Raw genomic sequence first — 24,269 nt, 5'->3', positions numbered from 1 at the left:
ATGTTTCCGGTCAGTCAATATTTTAAGATTTATTTTATTTTATTTTTTGAACTCTGAGACGATCACTGAGCCCGGAGGCTCAGACAAACTCACTCCACCATCTTGGACTGCAGGTGTGATGGTACTCCTGGATCGGCTCTGAAGGAGCGAAGGACTCAAAGCTCTGCTGCTGCTCTGCTGCTGCAGATGGACTGCTCTGGTTGTTTGCTTTGTCACACTATGGATAATATTCTCCAAAAGCTGTCTTTGAGTTATCTTTGACCCGCAGTGACAAAGGTGCTTAAACACACACAGAAATCTGATAAACGTACAGATATCAGAAGCCTTTTTTCAATGAGGAAACCAAATCTGAGCAGAGCTGCACTGAAGGCGGGGGCAACAATAAAGCACAAAGAGCGTGTGGGTATCCGCCTTCCTCACACCACAGTGACGGTTTAACTAAAGAGCCTGAGCTCGGAGAAGTTTAACATTTAAGTGGATCCATCAGTTTCTTCTCAGGAACCCAGGAAAGCGACTGGTACGTACCGCTGATGACCTGTTTCATGAAAAAGTGTCACGTTCAGCAGGTTGTTTATCAGATTTTCTTACTAATCTGAGCTTTATCTTGAGTCTGTTTATTGTTTTTGCTGTCTGTATCACCGTCATTAGAATCTCCTCTTCAGCCTAATCCTCTCCTCAGTGTTTAAAAAAGAAAGTAAGACTTTACTAATGCGAAGTCAGGACAGGCACACGATACAGGGATCAAAGGTAAAACCGCGGTCAAGTGAGCCGTCAATTCTGAGCCGCGGTCAAGCCAGCCGCAGATCAGCCGCCGCTTAAATTTTCTTGCGCTTCTACCCTAAGCTTTATGGTAATGCTCGTCTTTCGTTGCCAATTTCTGTACAGCGGAACAAAAATAACCTGTAGTTGCTTTTGTTTAATATATGTGTTCGCGTTCGTAAAAACACTATGACATATAACAATCACATTTATTAAATTATGGATTTTAAGACAAAGTTGTGGTGTGTGTGTGTGTGTGTGTGTGTGTTTTGGCGAAATTAAGAGAAGTACAGCCCCAGAAGTCCTTTTTTTTTTTTTCCCTCGGCAAAGATGTGTTCCTTTAGTCGTGTGAAACTTGATTTCATTACAGATTTATTCAAGTCTTCCTCATGGCTCTGCACAGCTGATTTTGCAGAAATCTGCGACAGGCTCCAGCCTGACAACCCATTAAAGCTTATCATTGATAGCTGACATTTTTTGTATATTCAGCTTCTGCCTTATCCACTCTACCTGGGTGTGAAATTTCATCTAAGGCTAGTTAAGGACTCCACTTAAATTACATAACAAATCTGCACAATATTCACCCAGGTCCATGTAATATGGAAAATATCAAAATAAATAAATTCATAAAAAATCAGTATAGGAAGCTGACGCAGAAAATCTCAACACATTATCACTCTGGCTGACCCCCTCTGCATGTGGACCCAGTTTCATCACAAATAACTGCAGGAATCCACAGTAATCAAGCGACAAATACACTCATATTCACCCAGGTCCATGTAATATGGAAAATATATTAAAAAATTCATAAAAAATCAGCATAGGAAGCTGACGTTGAAATCTCAACAGATTATCACTCTGCCTAACCCCCTCTGCATGTGGACCCAGTTTCATCACATATAACTGCAGGAATCCACCGTAATCAGGGACAAATACACTCATATTCACCCAGGTCCATGTAATATGGAAAATATTTAAAAAATTCATAAAAAATCAGCATAGGAAGCTGACGTGGAAATCTCAACAGATTATCACTCTGCCTGACCCCCTCTGCATGTGGACCCAGTTTCATCACAAATAACTGCAGGAATCCACAGTAATCAGGCGACAAATACACTCATTTCACCCAGGTCCATTTAATATCGAAAATATCAAAATAAATAAATTCATAAAAAATCAGCATAGGAAGCTGACGTGGAAATCTCAACAGATTATCACTCTGCCTGACCCCCTCTGCATGTGGACCCAGTTTCATCACAAATAACTGCAGGAATCCACAGTAATCAGGCGACAAATACACTCATATTCACCCAGGTCCATGTAATATGGAAAATATATTAAAAAATTCATAAAAAATCAGTATAGGAAGCTGACACAGAAATCTCAACAGATTATCACTCTGCCTGACCCCCTCTGCATGTGGACCCAGTTTCATCACAAATAACTGCAGGAATCCACAGTAATCAGGTGACAAATACACTCATTTTCACCCAGGTCCATTTAATATCGAAAATATCAAAATTAAAAAATTCATAAAAAATCAGCATAGGAAGCTGACGTGGAAATCTCAACAGATTATCACTCTGCCTAACCCCCTCTGCATGTGGACCCAGTTTCATCACAAATAACTGCAGGAATCCACATATCAGGTGACAAACACTCATATTCACCCAGGTCCATGTAATATGGAAAATATATTAAAAAATTCATAAAAAATCAGCATAGGAAGCTGACGAGGAAATCTCAACAGATTATCACTCTGCCTGACCCCCTCTGCATGTGGACCCAGTTTCATCACAAATAACTGCAGGAATCCACAGTAATCAGGCGACAAATACACTCATATTCACCCAGGTCCATTTAATATGGAAAATATCAAAATTAAAAAATTCATAAAAAATCAGCATAGGAAGCTGACGTGGAAATCTCAACAGATTATCACTCTGCTGACCCCCTCTGCATGTGGACCCAGTTTCATCACAAATAACTGCAGGAATCCACAGTAATCAGGCGACAAATACACTCATTTCACCCAGGTCCATTTAATATGGAAAATATCAAAATTAAAAAATTCATAAAAAATCAGCATAGGAAGCTGACGTGGAAATCTCAACAGATTATCACTCTGCCTGACCCCCTCTGCATGTGGACCCGGTTTCATCACAAATAACTGCAGGAATCCACAGTAATCAGGCGACAAATACACTCATTTTCACCAGGTCCATTTAATATGGAAAATATCAAAATAAAAAATTCAAAAAAATCAGCATAGGAAGCTGACGTGGAAATCTCAACAGATTATCACTCTGCCTGACCCCCTCTGCATGTGGACCCAGTTTCATCACAAATAACTGCAGGAATCCACCGTAATCAGGCGACAAATACACTCATATTCACCCAGGTCCATGTAATATGGAAAATATATTAAAAATTCATAAAAAATCAGCATAGGAAGCTGACGCAGAAATCTCAACAGATTATCACTCTGCCTGACCCCCTCTGCATGTGGACCCAGTTTCATCACAAATAACTGCAGGAATCCACAGTAATCAGGCGACAAATACACTCATTTTCACCCAGGTCCATTTAATATGGAAAATATCAAAATTAAAAAATTCATAAAAAATCAGCATAGGAAGCTGACGTGGAAATCTCAACAGATTATCACTCTGCCTGACCCCCTCTGCATGTGGACCCAGTTTCATCACAAATAACTGCAGGAATCCACAGTAATCAGGCGACAAATACACTCATATTCACCCAGGTCCATGTAATATGGAAAATATATTAAAAAATTCATAAAAAATCAGCATAGGAAGCTGACGTGGAAATCTCAACAGATTGTCACTCTGCCTGACCCCAACACATTCTGATTCTGATTCTAACACTAACCAAAAATAATGGAGTTGAATCTTTTATGTCTTTTGTTCCTTGTTTATTAAAAGTCTATGACCTGATGACTGCTGAGAGGATTGCAGCTATATACTTTCTGAGGGGTCTGTGGATACCTTTCTAGGTGCGTCCCTGCCCCTGCGCCACCCCCCTAAAACTCATCTGCACTCGCGCTCACACACACACACAGACACACACACACATACAGCCTCTTAAGGCTTACTGTGTTCATGTGTGAGGATTTGTATAGACTTTTCTTAAATAGAAATTGACATAGATGCTTCATTTCAATTGCTGTCCTGGCCTTCAATGTCAAGTGACTGCTTTTGTGTGTGTGTGTGTGTGTGTGTGTGTGTGTGTGTGTGTGTGTGTGTGTGGGGGGGTGGGGGGACAGGAGGAGGGGAGGTGAAGGACCAAAGGAGCGCCTAATCAGCTTCATGCCTCTTTTATTGATCATACCATATGCACAGCTGTTAAATACGAAAATGCCGACTGGAGACACAATTTGCCCTCATCGCTTTGGCGCACTCCCTTGTGTGTGACGTCCCTATGATTGCATGTAATGCATACCCACTTTTTGCGCTAAGACTGCTGAGAATGTTGGTAGTTTTTAAATCCAAATCATGGTATATCTTTCCTTGAGGTGTTTTTTTTCTTTTAATTTTTTTTTATGTCAAGTCAAGTCAAGTTTGTTCATATAACAAATTTAAAACAACAACATTAATCAAAGTGCTGCACATTTCAATGTACAGCCCCAGGAACTACACTCTAATAAACATAACATCCATGGACAACAAATAATCAAAAATATATATATATTTTTAAATACCAAAAAATGGATTGGTCTACATGGATGGTCCACTGCAGCCAAATGCCAAGAAAAACAGATGTGTTTCCAGTAAAGATTAAAATGTGTGTATCGTCTGAGCTGTGCAGATATGGATATGTATATTGTTCCATAGTATTTGTGCTGCTGCTGCAAAAGCTAGATCTCCTCTCTGTTTTAATCTAGTTTTAGGCCTCTGTATGAGCAGCTGGTTAGATGACCTCAAGCTCTTACAGGGGTGTCACTGTGAAGCACCTAAACACATACAAAGGTGCCAGGCTGTGTATACCCTTTGAAAGTATGCAATAACATATATTTTTACATGGACATGGAGTCTGTGAATGGATGACAGGCCTATGGTAATGTGTTCATGCTTTGTATACCAGTCACTAGGCATTAATTTACTGGTAAATTTCCATACTCCTATTACAGTATACCAATGTGTTTTGGTTATTTCCACCGTATTTGTTTTTAAAATTTGCTTTTACTTATTTGCATATATATTATTATGATATATTTATTTCACTGTTTTATCTCAAGGGTTTCAAATATTTTTTTTTGGATTACATTTTCCTCTTTTTACTCCTAAAGTCAAAACTATATGAGTGGTCCTTGTTGCCTGCTCAGATGTCCAGGTGTACGGACAGAGGTACGATGGGAGGGTGTAGTCAAGGGATGCATATGTATTTTTTACTGTGTGCGTGCACCACTTTCTGTTGTATACTTGTTTTTTGAAAAGTACTGTGATTTTTTTTTTATATTGGTTGCTTCACCGATTTCCATAACTATCAATAATCAAAATATTACCATTAGACACACAGTTTTGCATAGCAATGTATAAAGTACTTTGTTAATGTATAAAGCTAGTATGGTAAATAATAATTTCAACTGTAACAATAGTCAGTGATAACAGAACTTTCCTTAAATATTTCAATTTTAAAGCTAAGTATTGTTTTAAATTAATCTATGTGAAGTATAATGAATATGTCATGACCAGGTTTGTTTTTACGTAAAGTGTCCAGTGACATCATGTGACCACTTACTTTGTAGCTAGTTCCCGCCTCTGGGGCATTGACTGATTGGCAATTAATTGCGGTGGCAGTGAGATGCATGCACGAAATTTACAACGTACAGAATTTTAATGTAACTAGGTAAGTTTGTAAACCACAAGACTGTTCAAAAAATTGTCCTTCAGCAACAGTCATGGCCAGCACAAAAAGACAGATAAGGTAAGCAATGAATGTTATATGATTATGTATTAGCGTTTGTATCGTTTTAGGAACAAACAGCCCAGTGACGTACGTTGAGGTTTCTGACGGGTGAGGCACTGTCTGGAATCAGATGTTCACATATATGAACCCAAAATAGAATCTTATATTTCTATTTAAATTAAGTTACGAATTAATTGTGCTTTAATGTACTACATACTGTTCAACAATGATGGCAAGAAAAAATATTTAATAAGGTTAGACTTTTTTCTTTGTTGGGGGGTGGGCTCTCTTTGTAAAGACATTTAAAAAACAAGTATTATCTCAACTTTATTTGAAGATTAAGTGAATGCGCCTATCTTTCTCACTGTGATGCATGCACTGCAAAATACTGGTCCCCATCGGTGCGGCAGGGTACTTTATGCCTCCCCTGTGTATTTTCACCGTGCATTTATGACCCATCACAAAGAATAAACATGTCACACACCTTCATTCAGTATATTAGCCAGACTGTGGAACATCAGCATGTGCAGCACAAGTGTCATTAAACGTGGATATTGGCGTAATAAAGATAGACAGCAATGGGCATTCGCCAGCCGCCTGCTTCATTTACTGTATGTGACACAGCGCCACCAGAGGTGAGCCACAGTACTGCACTGGCTCACCCTGCATTTCTTTCATGTATTTCAACAGGCGATGCGTAAATTCCACTATTTTGACCATTACAGTGTTGAAATAAATCAGAACACAGTTTTATAAAACAGTCAAGCATTCAAATGTATTTTGTATTATCACTGTTAGTATTTACTAGTCATGATGGCACTGCCTCACCTGCCTGCCCTGACTGCACGTCACTGAAACAGCCATGTATATACACATAGTTTTTTTAGTTTAAAGATATCTAATTACATGAATAGACTACTCTTACTATGTAGGCAAAGTTCCTAATAATTAGCTTGCATGGGTATTGTTGGATAGAGCAATGGCTAGTGTATGTTCCATATGTGTCCCCCACGCACACTCCATAGATCATGAAAAAAATCTGAATTGTATTAGGAGAAATGTATAATAAAAAAAAATGGTATGGAAATAGCACAATAGGTTGTATGGTGTTGTAAATATATTTAGGGGATTTACACATACAAATGATTGTTTTTTCATAATATTTCTTATTATTGCAGGACTCCATATTTTCCATATTTGGAAAGGCAAGTTATATCCCAGTATTAACATTAAAAGAAGTACTATACATTAAGTGTACTTATACAATTATATAGTGCAGAAAATGAATACAATAATACACAATGATGTGTGACTTAATTGTGTATGTTTTATTTTGGTCTTGTTTTACAGGCTCGTAAAATTAGCCTTAAACACGAAGACATACTGCAAACAATAGAGACTTTCATAGCCCAGGTGTGACATAAAGAAATATAGTGTTCATAGAGAAAGTGTATTCTGGGCCAATGTCTGTAAAGACTTGGGAGTGCCAATAATTGTCAAAATCGGAAAAAAATTTCTTTTGTGGCTCTGCAGTATCATAAGGTAAGTGCTCTTTTCATTTTAATATATGCAAGAATGTATTAAAAAAAATTAGAAGGTTTTCACATACATGAACTATATATATATATATATTATTCACTTCACTGTATGATTTACAATCAAGTAATTACTCCTTAACTAACAGAGGATTCAGTGATCCAAACAGAAGTTGAGGGCCACACCTATGCAGAAAAGAGCCCTTCTCTGGTGTGTATGGTTTAATATAATGGGAAATATTCAGTCTTTTTGTCATTCGTTGGCATGTCAATCACCCATTCTCATGGCCATTAGCTTTTTTCTACTCTTTTAAAATTTAAATTGTAAACACTCAGGAGGAAGTTGATGACGCTGATTTTAAGGTGTCTGCACCTTCCAAAGAGGACGCCCTGTATTCTCCCAACAGGTTGGATTTTCTGTATTCTATTATTTTTGGTGTACGCACTGATGTATTCAGAAATTATGCTTTTTTTAATAACATGATGGATCTCATCTTTGAAGGACGTTTTGGAAGACAGTGCAAGCAATGGGACTGTCCAAAGTGTTTCAGTTCCAGCGGAAAACCCACAAACTGCAGTTTCTCCATCACAATCTGCATCATCTATTGAAAAGGCAAACAAATAAAAAATGAAAATCAAAGTTTAATTTAATTTCAAGACATGGTATCCTGAAGTAATTGTACATATATTGTGTTACAGGACAGGAATAGCAATTCTTCAACCATAAAAACTGACAGTAGCAATGGTGAAGAGGATGTTTTCAGATGCTCTGTACCACAGCAACCATGCTTTTTTTTATTGAACAAAAGACTGGGAGGACCTTAAAAAACACAGAAAGGGAGGCTTTTCCAAAGTCTGGAATTGACTAATGTTATATCCAAAGGTATACAGACAGTTCATCCGTTCTGCAGCTTTGGATTTAAGAGGCACAGGGTGGAAAACCATTCATTCCAGGAGTATGGCCCTGTGTTCTCCTGTATGGCATATTGCCGTTTGACAATTGTCCTGTGACTGTGAATGTGGAGGTCCAAGATGAGAAAACATTGCAGGCCAAACTTGTTTTTGACGGAGGCGAAGTGTGCCATAGCACTAAAGAAATCAAGACAGACCAGTGCGTGCTAAGTCCAGAAAGCTGATAGCGGACAAACTTGAAAATAAATTACCAAGAAGTATGTACTTAGAGTCTCTTCAGGACATCCAAGAAAAGTATTCGAGTCAGGTTGCAGGGATGAGGCACCATCGAAGATGTGCTTAAAACCATTTCATGGTCACAAAGACAACAAAAGAGACATCATTCAAATGAGATGGCCAGTCTGCAACTTTTGATTGACAGACAGCAAGGCCTGGAAAATGAAGTCCTGCAAAGAGTCCTAATGCATCCTAAAGGGATAATGTTGTGGTCCAAAAAAACACTTGCAGTATTCTACCACAGATGCAAGGAGGACATTGTTTATTTTGATGCCACTGGAAGCATTATCCGTAAAGACAGTACTTCCAGTGCTCCATACTATGTCTATGAAGTAATAGTCCGGAATCCATGCATAGGATCATCGCCACTACAATAGCAACCTATGTAAACTTGTGACCACACCACAGCCTCAGTAACATACTTTCTACAAGCTCTGCAAACAGAACTGAAACGGATGTATGGCAAACGTGCAGACCGAAGGCCAGTGATGATGATATGCGATGGATCACTTGTACTTTTGCAGTCACTGTCAGTGACATTCTGCAGAGCCACTTTGGAGGAACTTCTGGAAAAGTACTTCAAAGTAATCACTGGACAGATTGGCACAGACAGGCTTGATCTACCCATTCTGCACCGATGCTTGAGTCACATTATGAAAAACGCAAAGGATCTTTGCAAAAGAGGTATGTCTGTTTCAGCCTTCTTTGTGTTTGTAGGTTTTATTTAAATTTTATGATTTGTACATATTGTTTGTAAAACAATATGTACAATATCTTTTTTTTGTGATTCTGCAACTGTTCATGAGTGTCAGTTTCTGTTTTAATTATCCAACTGTTTTAATGTGTTATATGTCTCACTTCATAAACTGGATTTCTGTTCATTTTCAGCATACTTTTAATGCCTATGACTATTACTACAGTGAAATAGTGTTATTTTGTATCTTGTTGACAGTTCTTCATGTCTGCTAGGTGATGTTGTTTTCCTTTTTTCTTTTGTTATTCCGATTTAAGATCCTTCACGTTTACATTTTATAGGTTTATTACAGCGATCTTAAATTTATTATTGTTTGAGCACTTCCCCAAAATAGATTTTTCTTAAAGGCAATTTTTGGCACAGTTCTTCAATGTGTCATGCTGCATCTCTGTTTAAATTTACTTGGTTTTCCAGTGCCTGTGAAACATTTATTTAGCACAGTTTGCCGCATCTGTCGATTCTGTTTTTTTGGTGGCCATTCTGCATTATGAATTTTAGTTTTTTTGTTTATCTTGCTAGTGATTTCAAAATAGATAAAAGTAAGTAAAATTTATGTATGAATTAATTAACAATATCTATATGTTTTTTTTTTTTTTTAAATGTTTGTAGCATTCCAAAATATTACAAATTTGGGATGCACATCATTGGACTCTTGGCATGTTCATCTACACTGACAGACATGGACAATGTCATTCAAAGTGCATCAGTTGTATTTCAAAGCCCATGCAGTGGACCGGGAGTGGCAAAACACCTCAGAAACCTAAAAATTCTCATGCGTCAGAGGGGGACTGTTGATGTGGATGACTCAAACATCATTGCAGAGGACTATAAGGTAATTATGAAATAATTATTTGTCCATGATTATGATTGGGGCTAGGTTAATTGGTCACTCTAAATTGCCCAATGGTGTGAATGTGAGTGTGGATGGTTGTCTGTCTCTCTGTGTTGGCCCTGCGACAGGTTGGCGACCTGTACAGGTTGTACCCTGCCTCTTGCCCTATGTCAGCTTTGATAGGCTCCAGCCCGCCCCCACCCCCCCGTGACCGTGAACAGGATAAACAGAAGTGAATGGATGGATGCATGTGCACAGGGAAAGTCACCTTCACTTAGCTTCTGAATGTGTTACAATAAGGAAGTCATTATAGAGACACACCCAGTAATGCCATATATTCAGATAAATGAATTTGAAAGAAAAGTTTATCTAAATAAACTGAAATTTGACATTGCATTCTTGTTTGTTTCATCACATATACAGATCCAGTGTGACAGCTGTTCCAGGTGGTTTCACATAGAGTGCCTCCAGATGAATACAGAGCAGTTTCAGAAAGCAGAGGCTGGCGAATGGGACTGCTGTCTTTGTGAATAGTAACAACTTCTTGAGAGTTAGAGGATTTGTTTTTCTGTATTTAGAAAATGTAGAAAAGGTAAGACATAAAAGTTTCTGTGAAAATGTTTACAATTATTATTACTGTCAGGATTTTTGAGTATTTTGAATACTGGTTTCTATTACTGTTAATATCTGTATATAACTACAAAAAATGTTTATCACACATTGGAAGAAATATTATTTATTTCAATTATGAGGAATTAAAATGTTGGAATAATTGAACACTTACTGTTCAAAATATTTTCATTAAGTGTTCTACATTGAGCCTTAAATTGTGTTTGTTAGGTTTCACTTTTATATTGGACATTTTTAGAGGAAATTTTTTATTAAAGTTAAGTGAAAAAAATGTGTTTATCTTTTGATATTATTCCAATGTACTTTAAAATAATGAAGTTATGCTTTTGAATAGGCAATGGCTGTATTTTCTCAATTAAGTGTTGCATGAACAGAGAGTTAGATGTTAGATTCAACTCATTGTGCACGCAAGGCACACAAGGAAATAATCATTCCAGATCACTCATGCAGAGACGAGCTTCTGCAGTCATGCAGCCAGAGACCGGCGCTAGCGTTATGCTATGTGGTTTAAGTGTCTTGCCCATGAACACAACCCAGCGCAGAGACAGTTGCTCGAACCGGCAATCCTCAGCATGCAAGGCGAGCACCTAGCCACTGCGCCACTGTCACAAATTATCTAATCTTTGCAATACCGCTATCCATCATTCCATCCATCCATTCTCTTTTGCTTATCCTGTTCAGATTCGAAGGGGGGCTGGAGCTTATCCCAGCTACATACGGCAAGAGACAGGGTACATCCTTTACAGGTTGCCAGCCTGTCACAGGGATAACACAGACAGATATCAGTATTTTATTTTAATTAGTGAGATAATAAATTGAGTTGTGCTATTAAATAAAGGTCCTCTGAGTTACTCACTTGTCTACGCAGGTCACACCAATGGAGAGCTTCATATACTTTACAGTTTTTAAAAAATAATTTTAAACATTGAGAATATAAAAAGCAAAAACCAAAGGTAATTATGGGAAAAAAGGTGTTCAACCTTTCACTTGAATTAAGAAAATCCATCCATCCATCCATTTTCTTCCGCTTATCCGGGGCCGGGTCGCGGGGGCAGAAGCCTAAGCAGAGAAGCCCAAGCTTCCCCCTCCCCAGCCACCTCCTCCAGCCCATCCGGAGGGACCCCAAGGCGTTCCCAGGCCAGCCGAGATACACAATCTCTTTATTTAATTAAGAAAATTAAAAACAAAATGTCATGTAGCTACAGTTTAGCATACTGTGATGTGAGCACGATTGCAACATCTGTTATCAGGTAATATGTACTGGAAGTGGTTTGAAATGAAACTAAGAGCCAGAGTGGGAATCTGTTGAGATTTCCACGTCAGCTTCCTATGCTGATTTTTTATGAATTTTTTAATTTTGATATTTTCGATATTACATGGACCTGGGTGAAAATGAGTGGATTTGTCACCTGATATGTGTGGATTCCTGCAGTTATTTGTGATGAAACTGGGTCCACATGCAGAGGGGGTCAGGCAGAGTGATAATCTGTTGAGATTTCCACGTCAGCTTCCTATGCTGATTTTTATGAATTTTTTAATATATTTTCCATATTACATGGACCTGGATGAATATGAGTGGATTTGTCACCTGATATGTGTGGATTCCTGCAGTTATTTGTGATGAAACTGGGTCCACATGCAGAGGGGGTCAGCCAGAGTGATAATCTGTTGAGATTTCCACGTCAGCTTCCTATGCTGATTTTTTATGAATATTTTCTGATATTTTCCATATTAAATGGACCTGGATGAATATGAGTGGATTTATCACCTGATTTGTGTGGATTCCTGCAGTTATTTGTGATGAAACTGGGTCCACATGCAGAGGGGGTCAGGCAGAGTGATAATCTGTTGAGATTTCCACGTCAGCTTCCTATGCTGATTTTTTATGAATTTTTTAAAATATTTTCGATATTACATGGACCTGGGTGAATATGAGTGGATTTGTCACCTGATATGTGTGGATTCCTGCAGTTATTTGTGATGAAACTGGGTCCACATGCAGAGGGGGTCAGCCAGAGTGATAATCTGTTGAGATTTCCACGTCAGCTTCCTATGCTGATTTTTTATGAATTTTTTCTGATATTTTCCATATTAAATGGACCTGGATGAATATGAGTGGATTTATCACCTGATTTGTGTGGATTCCTGCAGTTATTTGTGATGAAACTGGGTCCACATGCAGAGGGGGTCAGGCAGAGTGATAATCTGTTGAGATTTCCACGTCAGCTTCCTATGCTGATTTTTTATGAATTTTTAAAATTATTTTCGATATTACATGGACCTGGGTGAATATGAGTGGATTTGTCACCTGATATGTGTGGATTCCTGCAGTTATTTGTGATGAAACTGGGTCCACATGCAGAGGGGGGTCAGGCAGAGTGATAATCTGTTGAGATTTCCACGTCAGCTTCCTATGCTGATTTTTTATGAAATTTTCTGATATTTTCCATATTAAATGGACCTGGATGAATATGAGTGGATTTATCACCTGATTTGTGTGGATTCCTGCAGTTATTTGTGATGAAACTGGGTCCACATGCAGAGGGGGTCAGGCAGAGTGATAATCTGTTGAGATTTCCACGTCAGCTTCCTATGCTGATTTTTTATGAATATTTTCTGATATTTTCCATATTAAATGGACCTGGGTGAAAATGAGTGTATTTGTCGCCTGATTTGTGTGGATTCCTGCAGTTATTTGTGATGAAACTGGGTCCACACGCAGAGGGGGTCAGGCAGACTGATAATCTGTTGAGATTTCTGCGTCAGCTTCCTATACTGATTTTTTATGAATTTATTTATTTTGATATTTTCCATATTTAACAAACCTTGGTGAATTTTGTGCAGATTTGTTATGTAATTTAAGTGGAGTCCTTAACTAGCCTTAGATGAAATTTCACACCCAGGTAGAGTGGATAAGGCAGAAGCTGAATATACAAAAAATGTCAGCTATCAATGATAAGCTTTAATGGACTTATAAAAAATACAACCACACTGGACTGAGTTCATTAAATACGCTCAGAATTGTCAATTTATAATTACAATTGTACAGTCCTTTAACTTGAGCCTGGGATTGTTTCTCGTGATTTTCTGCATGAATATTAGCCACATCCATCCATCCATCCATCCATCCTTCCATCCTATTGCGCTTATTGGGTTAAGCGTCGCGGGTGGAGGGTTGTCAGGCTGGAGCCTGTCGCAGATTTCTGCAAAATCAGCTGTGCAGGCCATGAGGAAGACTTGAATAAATCTGTAATGAAATCAAGTTTCACACGACTAAAGGAACACATCTTTGCCGAGGGAAAAAAAAAAAAAAGGACTTCTGGGGCTGTACTTCTCTTAATTTCGCCAAAACACACACACACACCACAACTTTGTCTTAAAATCCATAATTTAATAAATGTGATTGTTATATGTCATAGTGTTTTACAGAACGCGAACACATATATTAATCAAAAGCAACTACAGGTTATTTTTGTTCTGCTGTACAGAAATTGGCAACGAAAGACTAGCATTACCATAAAGCTTAGGGTAGAAGCGCAAGAAAATTTAAGCGGCGGCTGATCTGCGGCTGGCTTGACCGCGGTAAGGTAAAGGACCTAACACTAACTTAATAACATTTAGGAAATCATTTGCAGGGTAAGACTGCCGTCCCTCAGGAAGTGACTGTTTGTGCAAACCGTTATTTATAGTTTTTTTTTTTTGACTGAAGTGCAAGTGAAACTAAAGTAAATACTGAAAGTGAAACATAAAAGCATATTTACAGCATTAGTGACAGAGAAATGTAGCCACAGCTATAAAAGTGCAAAGACACCTGTCTGAGACCACAGAGTCCAGAATGCAAGTATTTATTGGTCTGATTCATTGGAATAGCCAAAGTATGAACAATTAGGGTCACTGCTCTTAGATCTGTAGGAGATGGCAACTGTGTAAACTTCAAAGGAAACCCTCTAACCACAACAGACAACAGTCGACGTCCTTAGGTAAGAATGCAGTGTATTTTCAGGAATTTAACATCCACAGGTCATACTTTAACAAGGGTCATTAATGAGCTGACCTTTAAATAAACATTGGCAGAACAACAAAACAATAATTCAATTCCTTCAGTTTCCCTCGATACCGTTCCTATAATGTCCACAGAACACACGGTCCATGTCAGTTTACACACTTAAAGTCCACTTGTGTCGAGGGATTTAGAGCAGAGTTCAGTTACTCCAATTTTTTTCTGATGCATCAATTGTTTATGGAATCAGGCCTGACCCAGAGAAAAGTAGCAAATAAAATATTTGAGATCTCAGATAAAATAAGGGAAAAATTAGCAAATCCTTTGAGGAAGGGAAAAAAAAGGAAATCCTTTCAGGTCCTACCACCCTCCTAAGAACAGGTGGCCTTGGTACAAGACGTCCTCAAATCGTTAAGTTTCACAGCCGTTCTGCTCTCCCGACCGCGGGAAAAAATATTTTCTCCCTTTGTAGCCGAGAGGTACCCTGTACAATGAAATGGTGCATTCCTGGAACATGGGAAAAACAAAACTTATCAAGCAATGATACATTCACTGGTAAGACCTATACAATGAAAAAAAAAACAGCCTGGGTTACAAGAGCAATAAACAATAACAGAATTTCCCCCATTCAAACTGAAGGAGAGACTTCTTGGATGGGCCTGAACTCAGCAATTGAATTAAAGGAAATTAAAAAATTAACTGCTTATGTTGTGTGCAAACTTTGGACACCTTTCTACTTGTGACATCTTAAAGTCTATGACTTCATAATTCTGGCTAAATGTTTCTGTTTCCACACTGTTGAGTTCTCCACAGAAAGCTGCAGTAAATACTTTTTGTATGATATGCTGCTTGTCTTTGTAAGTCCACATTAGCCTGTTGTAGAGAGGCTGGCTCAGTGCACAGCTCAGGATAATTGACTGATCGGAGTTTGATTTCAATCTAAGTACTCATTTTCATTTTTGCCCATTTTACTCTCACAGCATGGACATGTCTGCTGCCAGCTGTCTGCTGTCTGAAGACCAGTTTCTGTGCTCCATCTGCTTGGACGTGTTCATGGATCCGGTCAGCACTCCGTGTGGACACAACTTCTGTAAGACGTGCATCACTCAGCACTGGGACATTAGTCCTCTGTGTCAGTGTCCAGTCTGTAAAAGGCGGTACAAAACAAGACCCGAGCTGCATGTCAACACTTTCATCTCTGAGATGGCTGCTCAGTTCAAGCTGTCAGCTCAGCAGGAAGCCAGCAGGAGCAGCAGCAGCTCAAGGCCAGGAGGGAGAATGTGTACCAAGCACAATGCACCGCTGGAGATGTTCTGCAAGACCGACCACATGTGCGTCTGCGTGGTCTGCTTCGCTTTAGACCACAAGACACATCCTGTTGTTCCTCTGAAGGAAGAATATGAAGTATAGAAGGCTGGGTTTGAGACTGCGGAGGAAAAAATACAACCAATGATCCAAGAAAGAAAGATCAAGATTCAGCAGATGAAACACTCTGTGGAGCTGAATAAGAAAGCTGCAGACAGAGAGATGGCAGAAGGAGTTCAGGTCTTCACAGCTTTAATAGAGTCTGCAAAGACAGACCTGAACAGCCTCATCAAGGCAATTGAAGAGAAGCAGAGAACAGCAGAGAAACGGGCTGAAGGCTTCATCAAGGGGCTAGAGAAGGAAATCTCTGAGCTGATGAAGTTGAGCCCTGGGGTGGAGCGCCAGCAGTCTGACCACAACTTCTCTTCTATGAATATTTCTCCAACCGCCAACAAAGGGACAAAGGTCAGCGTACATCCACAGGCAGGAGTCAGCGACCGTCTCCCTTCATATGATGGGATGGTGGTGAGAGCGGTGAATCAGCTGGAGAAGACGCACAGCAAACAGCTGCGGAGGCTGACTGAGGCTGAGCTGCAGAGAGTCAGGCAGTACACGGTGAATGTGGCACTTGATCCTAGCACAGTTGAGCCCTGGTCCTCCCAGTCTGTCTGTAAATGTGTTTTATCAAAGCAGGGTTTCTCTGCTGGAAGGTTTTACTTTGAGGTTAGCGTTAAATCTCATTCTTCATGGACGGTAGGAGTGGCCACAGATATGCCGTACCTAAAGAAAGAAATCAGCCTGAGCCCTGAAAATGGATACTGGACCATCTCCTCTGGGCGAGGGCGACTCTTCAGCCTGTTTCAGGACTCCAAACTAGAGAAGGTGGGAGTGTTTGTAAACTATGATGATGGTCTGATCTGCTTTTATGACGTCCTTGGTGCAGCTCTTATCCACTCATCCACCGGCTGCACTTTCACTAAGAACATCCACCCATTCTTCAGTCCCTGTTCCAATAATGGAGTTCAAATCCACACCTCTGCATGTGTAATATCATAATATTTATCTTTCCCACCTGCCACATTTTTGATTTTTTTTAAACCTTGCTCCCCTACATGGGAGTTCTGGGGAAATCTACATAAAGCTGAAATAACAAGAACAGATACGAGACGTTCTAAAAAGAAGAATTAGCCTTCCAGATGTTTTGCTCCACAGCTGTGTATTTGCCACTAACATGGTGTGAAAAAACTGCCACTGACTGCCACAGGCTCGCACTGAGCTGAACATTGTTGATTATTATGTCTTGTATTTACGCTGCTGTCTATATCAGATTAATGAGAACTTATGGGAATGCTTTAATGTGAGAGATACGGTTTATGCATGTTTGTATATAAACTATGAATATAATACATGTGGAGTTGTACAGGAAAGGGAGGTGTCTGTTAGTCCCTTCAGTTAGAAAGAGAGCAGTCCTAGGAACAGCTGAGATCCTGTTCAGGCTGCTGGAGGACCCGAGTCTGAAAGAGAGACATTACAGTTTCAATAAAGGGATTTTGAACATTTTTTGTCTTAATTTCTCTCAAGCAGAATCTAGTGATTTTCACTTCACTCATTAGTTATAATCATCAAAATTAAAAGAAACAAACATTTGAAATACATCAGTCTGTGTGTAATGAATGAATATAATATACAAGTTTCACTTGTTGAATGGAATTACTGAAATAAATCAACTTTTTCATCATATTCTAATTTTATGACCTGCACCTGTATATCACTCATTTCAGCTGTTCATTCTTGCTGTACCTCCACAGGTGCCCTGAGAATAGCAGAAGAAGAGATTATCCACACTGTCGCTGACTTCCTGTCTGTATGCTTCTCATTGTCACTTCAGTTATTTGTAAGTGAGGGGCGTAGCTCTGCTTTCAAAAGCCACCACAAAAACAAAAGCACACCAATCATAGTTGGATAAGAGAGCGTTCTCCAGTCTATATATCAGCCCATTTGTTACACGTGAAAATATTCTTTAATAATATAGTCTTCAAGCAGCATGGTGGTGTGGTAATTAGCACTGTTACCTCACAGCTAGAAGGGTTCGAATCCACTTTGGCCGGGTTGCACCTCTCTGTGTGGAGTTTGCATGTTCTCCCCGTGTCTGCGTGGGTTTCCTCCCACAGTCCAAAGACATGCACTTACTGGGGTTAGGTTAACTGGTGACTCTAAATTGCCCATAGGTGTGAATGGTTGTCTGTCTCTCTGTGTTAGCCCTGCGACAGGCTGGTGTACCCTGCCTGCAGCCCCCCCGTGACCCTGAACAGGATAAGTGAATGGGTGGATGGAATCTTCAGTGTGTACTGAATTACCACACAGACTGCCCCATGCACAAAACTATATGTGAAAATGTAGTAGTACATATTTCTACTACATTATAATGATGCAATAATACATACACAAGTCACATGTTTCACCTCAGAACAAAGTTGTGTATCTTGTGTTGCCATGTATACAGATCATGATTAGATAATCATCATGTCAGAGACTCTGTTCAGCTGATGGTTAGTGCACTTTTCTAATCAGTCAATCCCCAGGCATCAACTCAGAGCATTTAGGCATGTAGACATGATCATTTTCAAACTGAGCATCAGAATTTGGAATAAAGGTGATTCATGTTACTTTAAATGTGCCAGATGGACTGATGTAGCATTGAGGGTTTACAGGGAAAAGTCCAAAAAAGAGAAAATAAGCAGCGAACTGTCTGGATGAAAATGCCTTGTTGATGCCGCAGGTCAGAGGGGAACAGCCTAACTGCTCTGAGCTGTTAGGAAACCAACAGTAACTCAAATATCTACCTGTTACAATCAAGTCACACTGGAGAGCATCTCTGAATGCACAACATGGTGAACCTTGAAGCAGATGAGCCACAGCAGCAGAAGATCACACTCGGTGCCACTCCTGTCAGCTAACTGAGGCTGAGTTCACACAGGCTCCCCAACATCAGAACAAAGGAAAGATGTGTCTGGTCTGATGAGTCTGATGAGTGGGTGGTAGGGTCAGTAGTTTGGTCAGTGTGTGACTGCATCCTGCTTGTATTGAAGGTTCAGGCTGAACGTTGGACTGATGTAGCATTGAACGTTGTTTAACTGTTGAAATTGTGTGAACCAAAACCTTTGAGGAATGTTTCCAGCACGTTGTTGAATCTATGCCACGAAGAATTGAGGCAGCTCTGAAGGCTAAAGCAAGGTGTACCTAATAAAGTGTCTTCTGAGTGCAAACACACAGATATGATAAAATGACAGCTTTCAACCTACTGTGTCTCAGTGCTAATGTTCTGTGTGTGCATTGTTGCAGAGATGCTGCTTCAGATGAATCCTGATGCTTTTCTATCCCCATCATAAGTGTTCTGTTTGATCTCATGGATACTTTTAAGGTCATCTAGGTTTACACAGTGGAATACACACGATGCATTTAACCAACAATTTGTGTTTCTACATAAACATTATCCCAAAATCTTGTGTCTGGCTGTTTGCTGTGTCCTTCAACCTGAACACACAGTGCAGAGAGTTCAGTTTGAGTCATTGAGATGTTGTGTGATAGAGCAGTGAATTAAGTCATTTGCATCATTTTAAGAAATTAAAAGAATTTAAAATTGAGCAAAAAGTGCAGCAGTATCATCAGAAAAATATACATAACATACATATACATATACATACTGTCCCACAGTACACTGCTGGTACAAATGAATCCACCTTTGGGATGATTTAATCTCCAACAATGCATCATATTATGTTAGTTTGTCACAGGGATGCCTGTAAAACCTGCCAGCAGCAGACAGTCTGCCTGGAGGATTCACTGGTTGCAGGTGTGCTGATCAGTAAATGTAATCACTGCCAGTGGGTCATAATTCAAAAAGAATGATGCAGGAGAGCAAAGTGAAGCTTTCAAGAACAAGGATTAGATTACCAAGGGTTCAGTCTCTCTTCACATGCTGTATGTTTCTGTGGTGCTCATCATGTGGTCTTTGAAATGCTGTACTCAGGGTCAGTATTATGGATTTTGAACCTTCTCCTTCCCCCCACAGAACCTGCTGTATCAGTGGCCTGTAAACAGCATCCCCACAGCAGCAGCAGCAGCAGCAGCCACCGTTCCTCCTGCTGCTCCTTCAAACCCAGTAAGCTCCTGATCTCACACTGTGGTTATTGACCTCTGTGAGCCTCAGCAGACACATTCAGGAACATTATGATCATTCACCTGCATATTTCAATCCTCCAGATGTGGTTTCATCTCCCAGATGTCACATGTTCAGGTTCAGCTTACGTCTCAAAGAGAGGGTAAATTCTGCCACCTGGTGGATAGATGATACTATTGCAGCTTGTCGGCTCACCTGTTCTGTGGTTTGTGTTTCCAGTGTAACAGTGTCCTCCAGATTCCTGATAGCACGGTCCAGTACCTGCGTCCTGTCAGAGAACTATAAGTAAAACACACAAGTGAACACAGCTGCTGAACATCTGCATCTTTATAAACTTTGTTACCTCTGTCTCTGTGCAGGAACGGTGTGTTGGTGTGACTTTGCCTCTTCTGCTCCTCCACTCAGCACACCCTCTCCAAACTGAGTTTGCTCTGCTGCTGTTAGACCTTTTTTGAGTGGGACTGGCTCATGGTCTGCAGTATCTGTCATTTATCTGCACATGCCTGCATGAATTATTGTAATCAGCCTCCTTTAATGGAGCTTAGATTCAGCTGTGCAGCTCTACTCGTGTTTTTAAAATACTTTCCTCACACTTGTACGCAGTAGTAACATGTACTCTTACTCTGTTTTATTCCTGTAGACAGAGGAAGCGTCATGAGCAGCAGGATGAGGACCGGCTGGATGTCAAGAAGACACCCGGTGCCTTCCTGCTGTTTTTGAAGGAGCAGAGGCCAAAGGTCATGGCTGAACTGAACATCAGCAGGAGTGCAGCTGTGAACGCAGTGGTGGGAGAGAGGGTAAGTGTGTAACTGTACATAGATTTATGCATCTGCTAATGTTTGATGGTCATGTTTGTGCATGTGTCCCAGCTGTCCTGTATACAGTATGTGTAGTTGCAGTGTGGATGCTGACAGTGTGTTCTTCTGTCCACAGTGGAAGTCGCTGTCAAAGGACCAACAGGCCAAATATTAGGAGCAGGCTGAGGAGGAAAGGATGCTCCACGCCCAACAACATCCAGAGTGGTCCAGCAAAGACAACTACGTAAGTCCAAAGTGAAAACATACAAGTCATACACGTCCACATCACTGCACAGTTTGGATCAGCTCATGGAAAGTCTAATGTGTTTGATTTAAGGGTAAAAGCAGGAGGAGAGTCCGAGGTTCCACCTGCAGCACAGGTAAGAGGAGATTTCTGAAAGCTCAGTGATTTTTTTTTCATGTTAAATGTGATGAAAAACAGACAGATCACTGGATCAGATCAAAGATTGTAAATTCTGTGCATTCCAACAGATGACAAATATATTTGTGAAGTATTTTTAAGTCTTATTGAGATTTGAGCAGTTTGAGAACTGCTGAACATCCAAATTAAAACTAGAGAAGCCTGCTCACTCAGAACTGCAGGTGAAGGTCCGGGTTATTACAGATGTTCAAAACACTGTAAACTTTACCACCATGATAAAACAGCTGATCTACAGAACCTCCTCATGTCCTGAAGACCTGACCTCACTGTGACTCTCATATCAAATGTCAATGTATTCAATATTTCCATTAAATGCTGCTTACTGCAGGTTTAAGAATCAAAATCTTGTCTTTGAGGTGTATTTAAAAGTCTCAGAAGACTCGCTGCATTTTTGTTTGTGTTTCAGCATCTGCATCAAAATCTGTGCAGGAGGCTCAACAGGCCAAGTGTCAGTGTGCCTGTGTGAGGCCTGTGTGTGGCCTGTGTGTGGCCTGTGTGTGGCCTGTGTGGCCTGTGTGTGGCCTGTGTGTGGCCTGTGTGTGGCCTGTGTGGCTTGTGTGAGGCCTGTGTGTGGCCTGTGTGTGGCCTGTGTGTGGCCTGTGTGTGGCCTGTGGTGGCCTGTGGCCTGTGTGTGGCCTGTGTGTGGCCTGTGTGTGGCCTGTGTGGCCTGTGTGTGGCCTGTGTGAGGCCTGTGTGTGGCCTGTGTGTGGCCTGTGTGTGGCCTGTGTGTGGCCTGTGTGTGTGGCACGTTCCACTCGCCTCAAGAACATCAGGACATCCCTCCCTCTGATGTAAACTCTCCTGCATCCTCATCATTCTTATGCTGGACCCATCCAACCCCAGACAGAGGCAACCTTCTTGGGTGACACTTGACCACTACTATGGACTCCAAATCCCAAACTACATCTGTATCAACTCTGACCCATGTGCACACACACCAGGCAGGGGCTCAGACAGTGTCTACAACTACGATGACGGAGCAAATAAGAGAGCGGTCCCCCTTAAAAGAGGGGGAACGACCGGAGATGGGCCCTCAGATGCAGGGACCTCTCCCTCTCGTTCTCCCTCTTCTTCAGTAACTCAGCCTTTAGTCACTTTTCCAAAACCACAGAGGGCTCCTCGATTGTTAACCACTAGCGGAACTGACCAGAGGCCCAGATGATCCGAAAGAGGGAAGTGAACCCAGCCCAGGGCCTTCTCCTCCAGAACAGGTCTGGGAACCACCACAGGAGACCCTGCTAACTGAACTTAGTGACACTGAGGAGACCAATAGGGACTCAACTCCAGCCAGATCCCATAGACCGAGAACAGACTGAGGACAGCAGTTCAGAGCCAACTCTGTCTACAACCCAGGGTGCTCCTGTGACTGGCCATTTCACCACAAACCCCCACATGTAGACCCACATGTGAACACCAAGAACAAAACAGTGGACCAGAGTCTTAGTGTGGGTAAAAAAAAAGGCTTATAATTGGGGATTCCAGTGTAGCCAGATGTCCACCTTTCTCCAGTGATCAGCTGCAGGTGGACAGCTGCCCAGGGGCTTCTCTGGGTCATCTATCATTAATAAGGCCACAGTCTCCACAGAAGTGGAAAAAGTCTTCCTCTCCTTTGGACTGAATAATAGGAAACAAAGGAACAAAGAGACAGCAGTCAAACAACTGCTATCCACACTGAAAGCTGCAGAGAACAAATGACCAACAGCTGAGACCTGGGTTCCTCTGATCAACCACTCCAAGCAGCTTTCAGTCAAAGCGTGGACCAGTATAACACACCTGAACCAGGCTACACATCCCAGATCTGCCTCAAAAAGATTTCATACACTCAAGGATAATATTCACTGGTCCAAACGCTCGGCTCAGTTCATGCTGCTGGACTGGTGAGGATTTGTAAAATACTTGTCCCCATAAGCCTGCAGATTGAGGTCACCTGATCAAAGGTGTGAATGGGGACTGAGGCACCTGGGGAGGGAGCTCAGTATTGGACTGCAATAATAAACCCTTCTACATTTAATTTATATAAATATAAATAAATAAATAAATAAATCAGTTGTGTGGTTGTAGACAGCCATCACACCTCCCAACAGAGCACTTCGCTCTCAGACTGCTGGCTTACTTGTGGTTCCTAGGATACTTAAGAGTAGAATGGGAGGCAGAGCCTTCAGCTTTCAGGCCCCTCTTCTGTGGAACCAGCTTCCAGCTTGGATTCAGGAGACAGACACCCTCTCTATTTTTAAGATTAGGCTTAAAACTTTCCTTTATGATCAAGCTTATAGTTAGGGCTGGATCAGGTGACCCTGAACCCTCCCTTAGTTATGCTGCTATAGGCCTAGGCTGCTGGGGGGTTCCCATGATGCACTCTGTTTATACCCCACTCTGCATTTAGTCATTAATTGTTGTTAATCTCTGTCTCTCCCCCCTCTCAGCAGATGACTGCCCCTCTCTGAGCCTGGTTCTGCTGGAGGTTTCTTCCTGTTAACAGGGAGAAACCTCCTTACACTATAAAGCACATTGAGGTGACTGTTGCTGTAATTTGGTGCTATATAACTACAATAGAATTTAATCCATATTTCTGCTGATGTGTTGATTCAGACATTAAAATGATGATGCAAGTTTTCTCATGGTAAATGATCCTGAACTGTGACTCAAACAAAGCTTTTCTGCTACAGTCTAAGAGTAAAAGTATGGAGCTGGGAATAAGAAGTGAGGAATGGAGCTGCCGTCGTTTAGAGAAATATTTTCCAAAGAAATCCTGGGATCCAAACTGCTGTATATTACAGTTGGTCTGTGGGCATATATAACCTTTGACTGCTTTGCTGCAGCTTCCAGTCACTGTAAACATGTTTAAACTTGACAAAGGGAAGGCCTCTGCTCCAGAGCTGGACTAACAGGCTGTACGAGGAGACGAGGTTCAACGTCAC

General features: G+C 40.8%; 1 protein-coding gene across 1 annotated transcript; it reads left to right on the top strand.

Moving 5' to 3' along the window:
* The first annotated feature begins 420 nt into the window (after positions 1 to 420).
* LOC115781230 (zinc finger protein RFP-like) lies at positions 421 to 17,441 on the top strand. The gene is made up of 2 exons (XM_030730754.1): positions 421 to 517; positions 15,608 to 17,441. Exon 2 carries the CDS (start codon positions 16,077 to 16,079, stop codon positions 16,986 to 16,988), a length of 912 nt encoding a protein of 303 aa, XP_030586614.1. The 5' UTR covers positions 421 to 517; positions 15,608 to 16,076; the 3' UTR covers positions 16,989 to 17,441.
* Positions 17,442 to 24,269: the final 6,828 nt, after the last annotated feature.

Source organism: Archocentrus centrarchus, chromosome 6 (assembly GCF_007364275.1).
Source record: "Archocentrus centrarchus isolate MPI-CPG fArcCen1 chromosome 6, fArcCen1, whole genome shotgun sequence".
Taxonomy (NCBI): Eukaryota; Metazoa; Chordata; class Actinopteri; order Cichliformes; family Cichlidae; genus Archocentrus; species Archocentrus centrarchus.
This window is presented reverse-complemented; position numbering and strand designations above follow the sequence as displayed.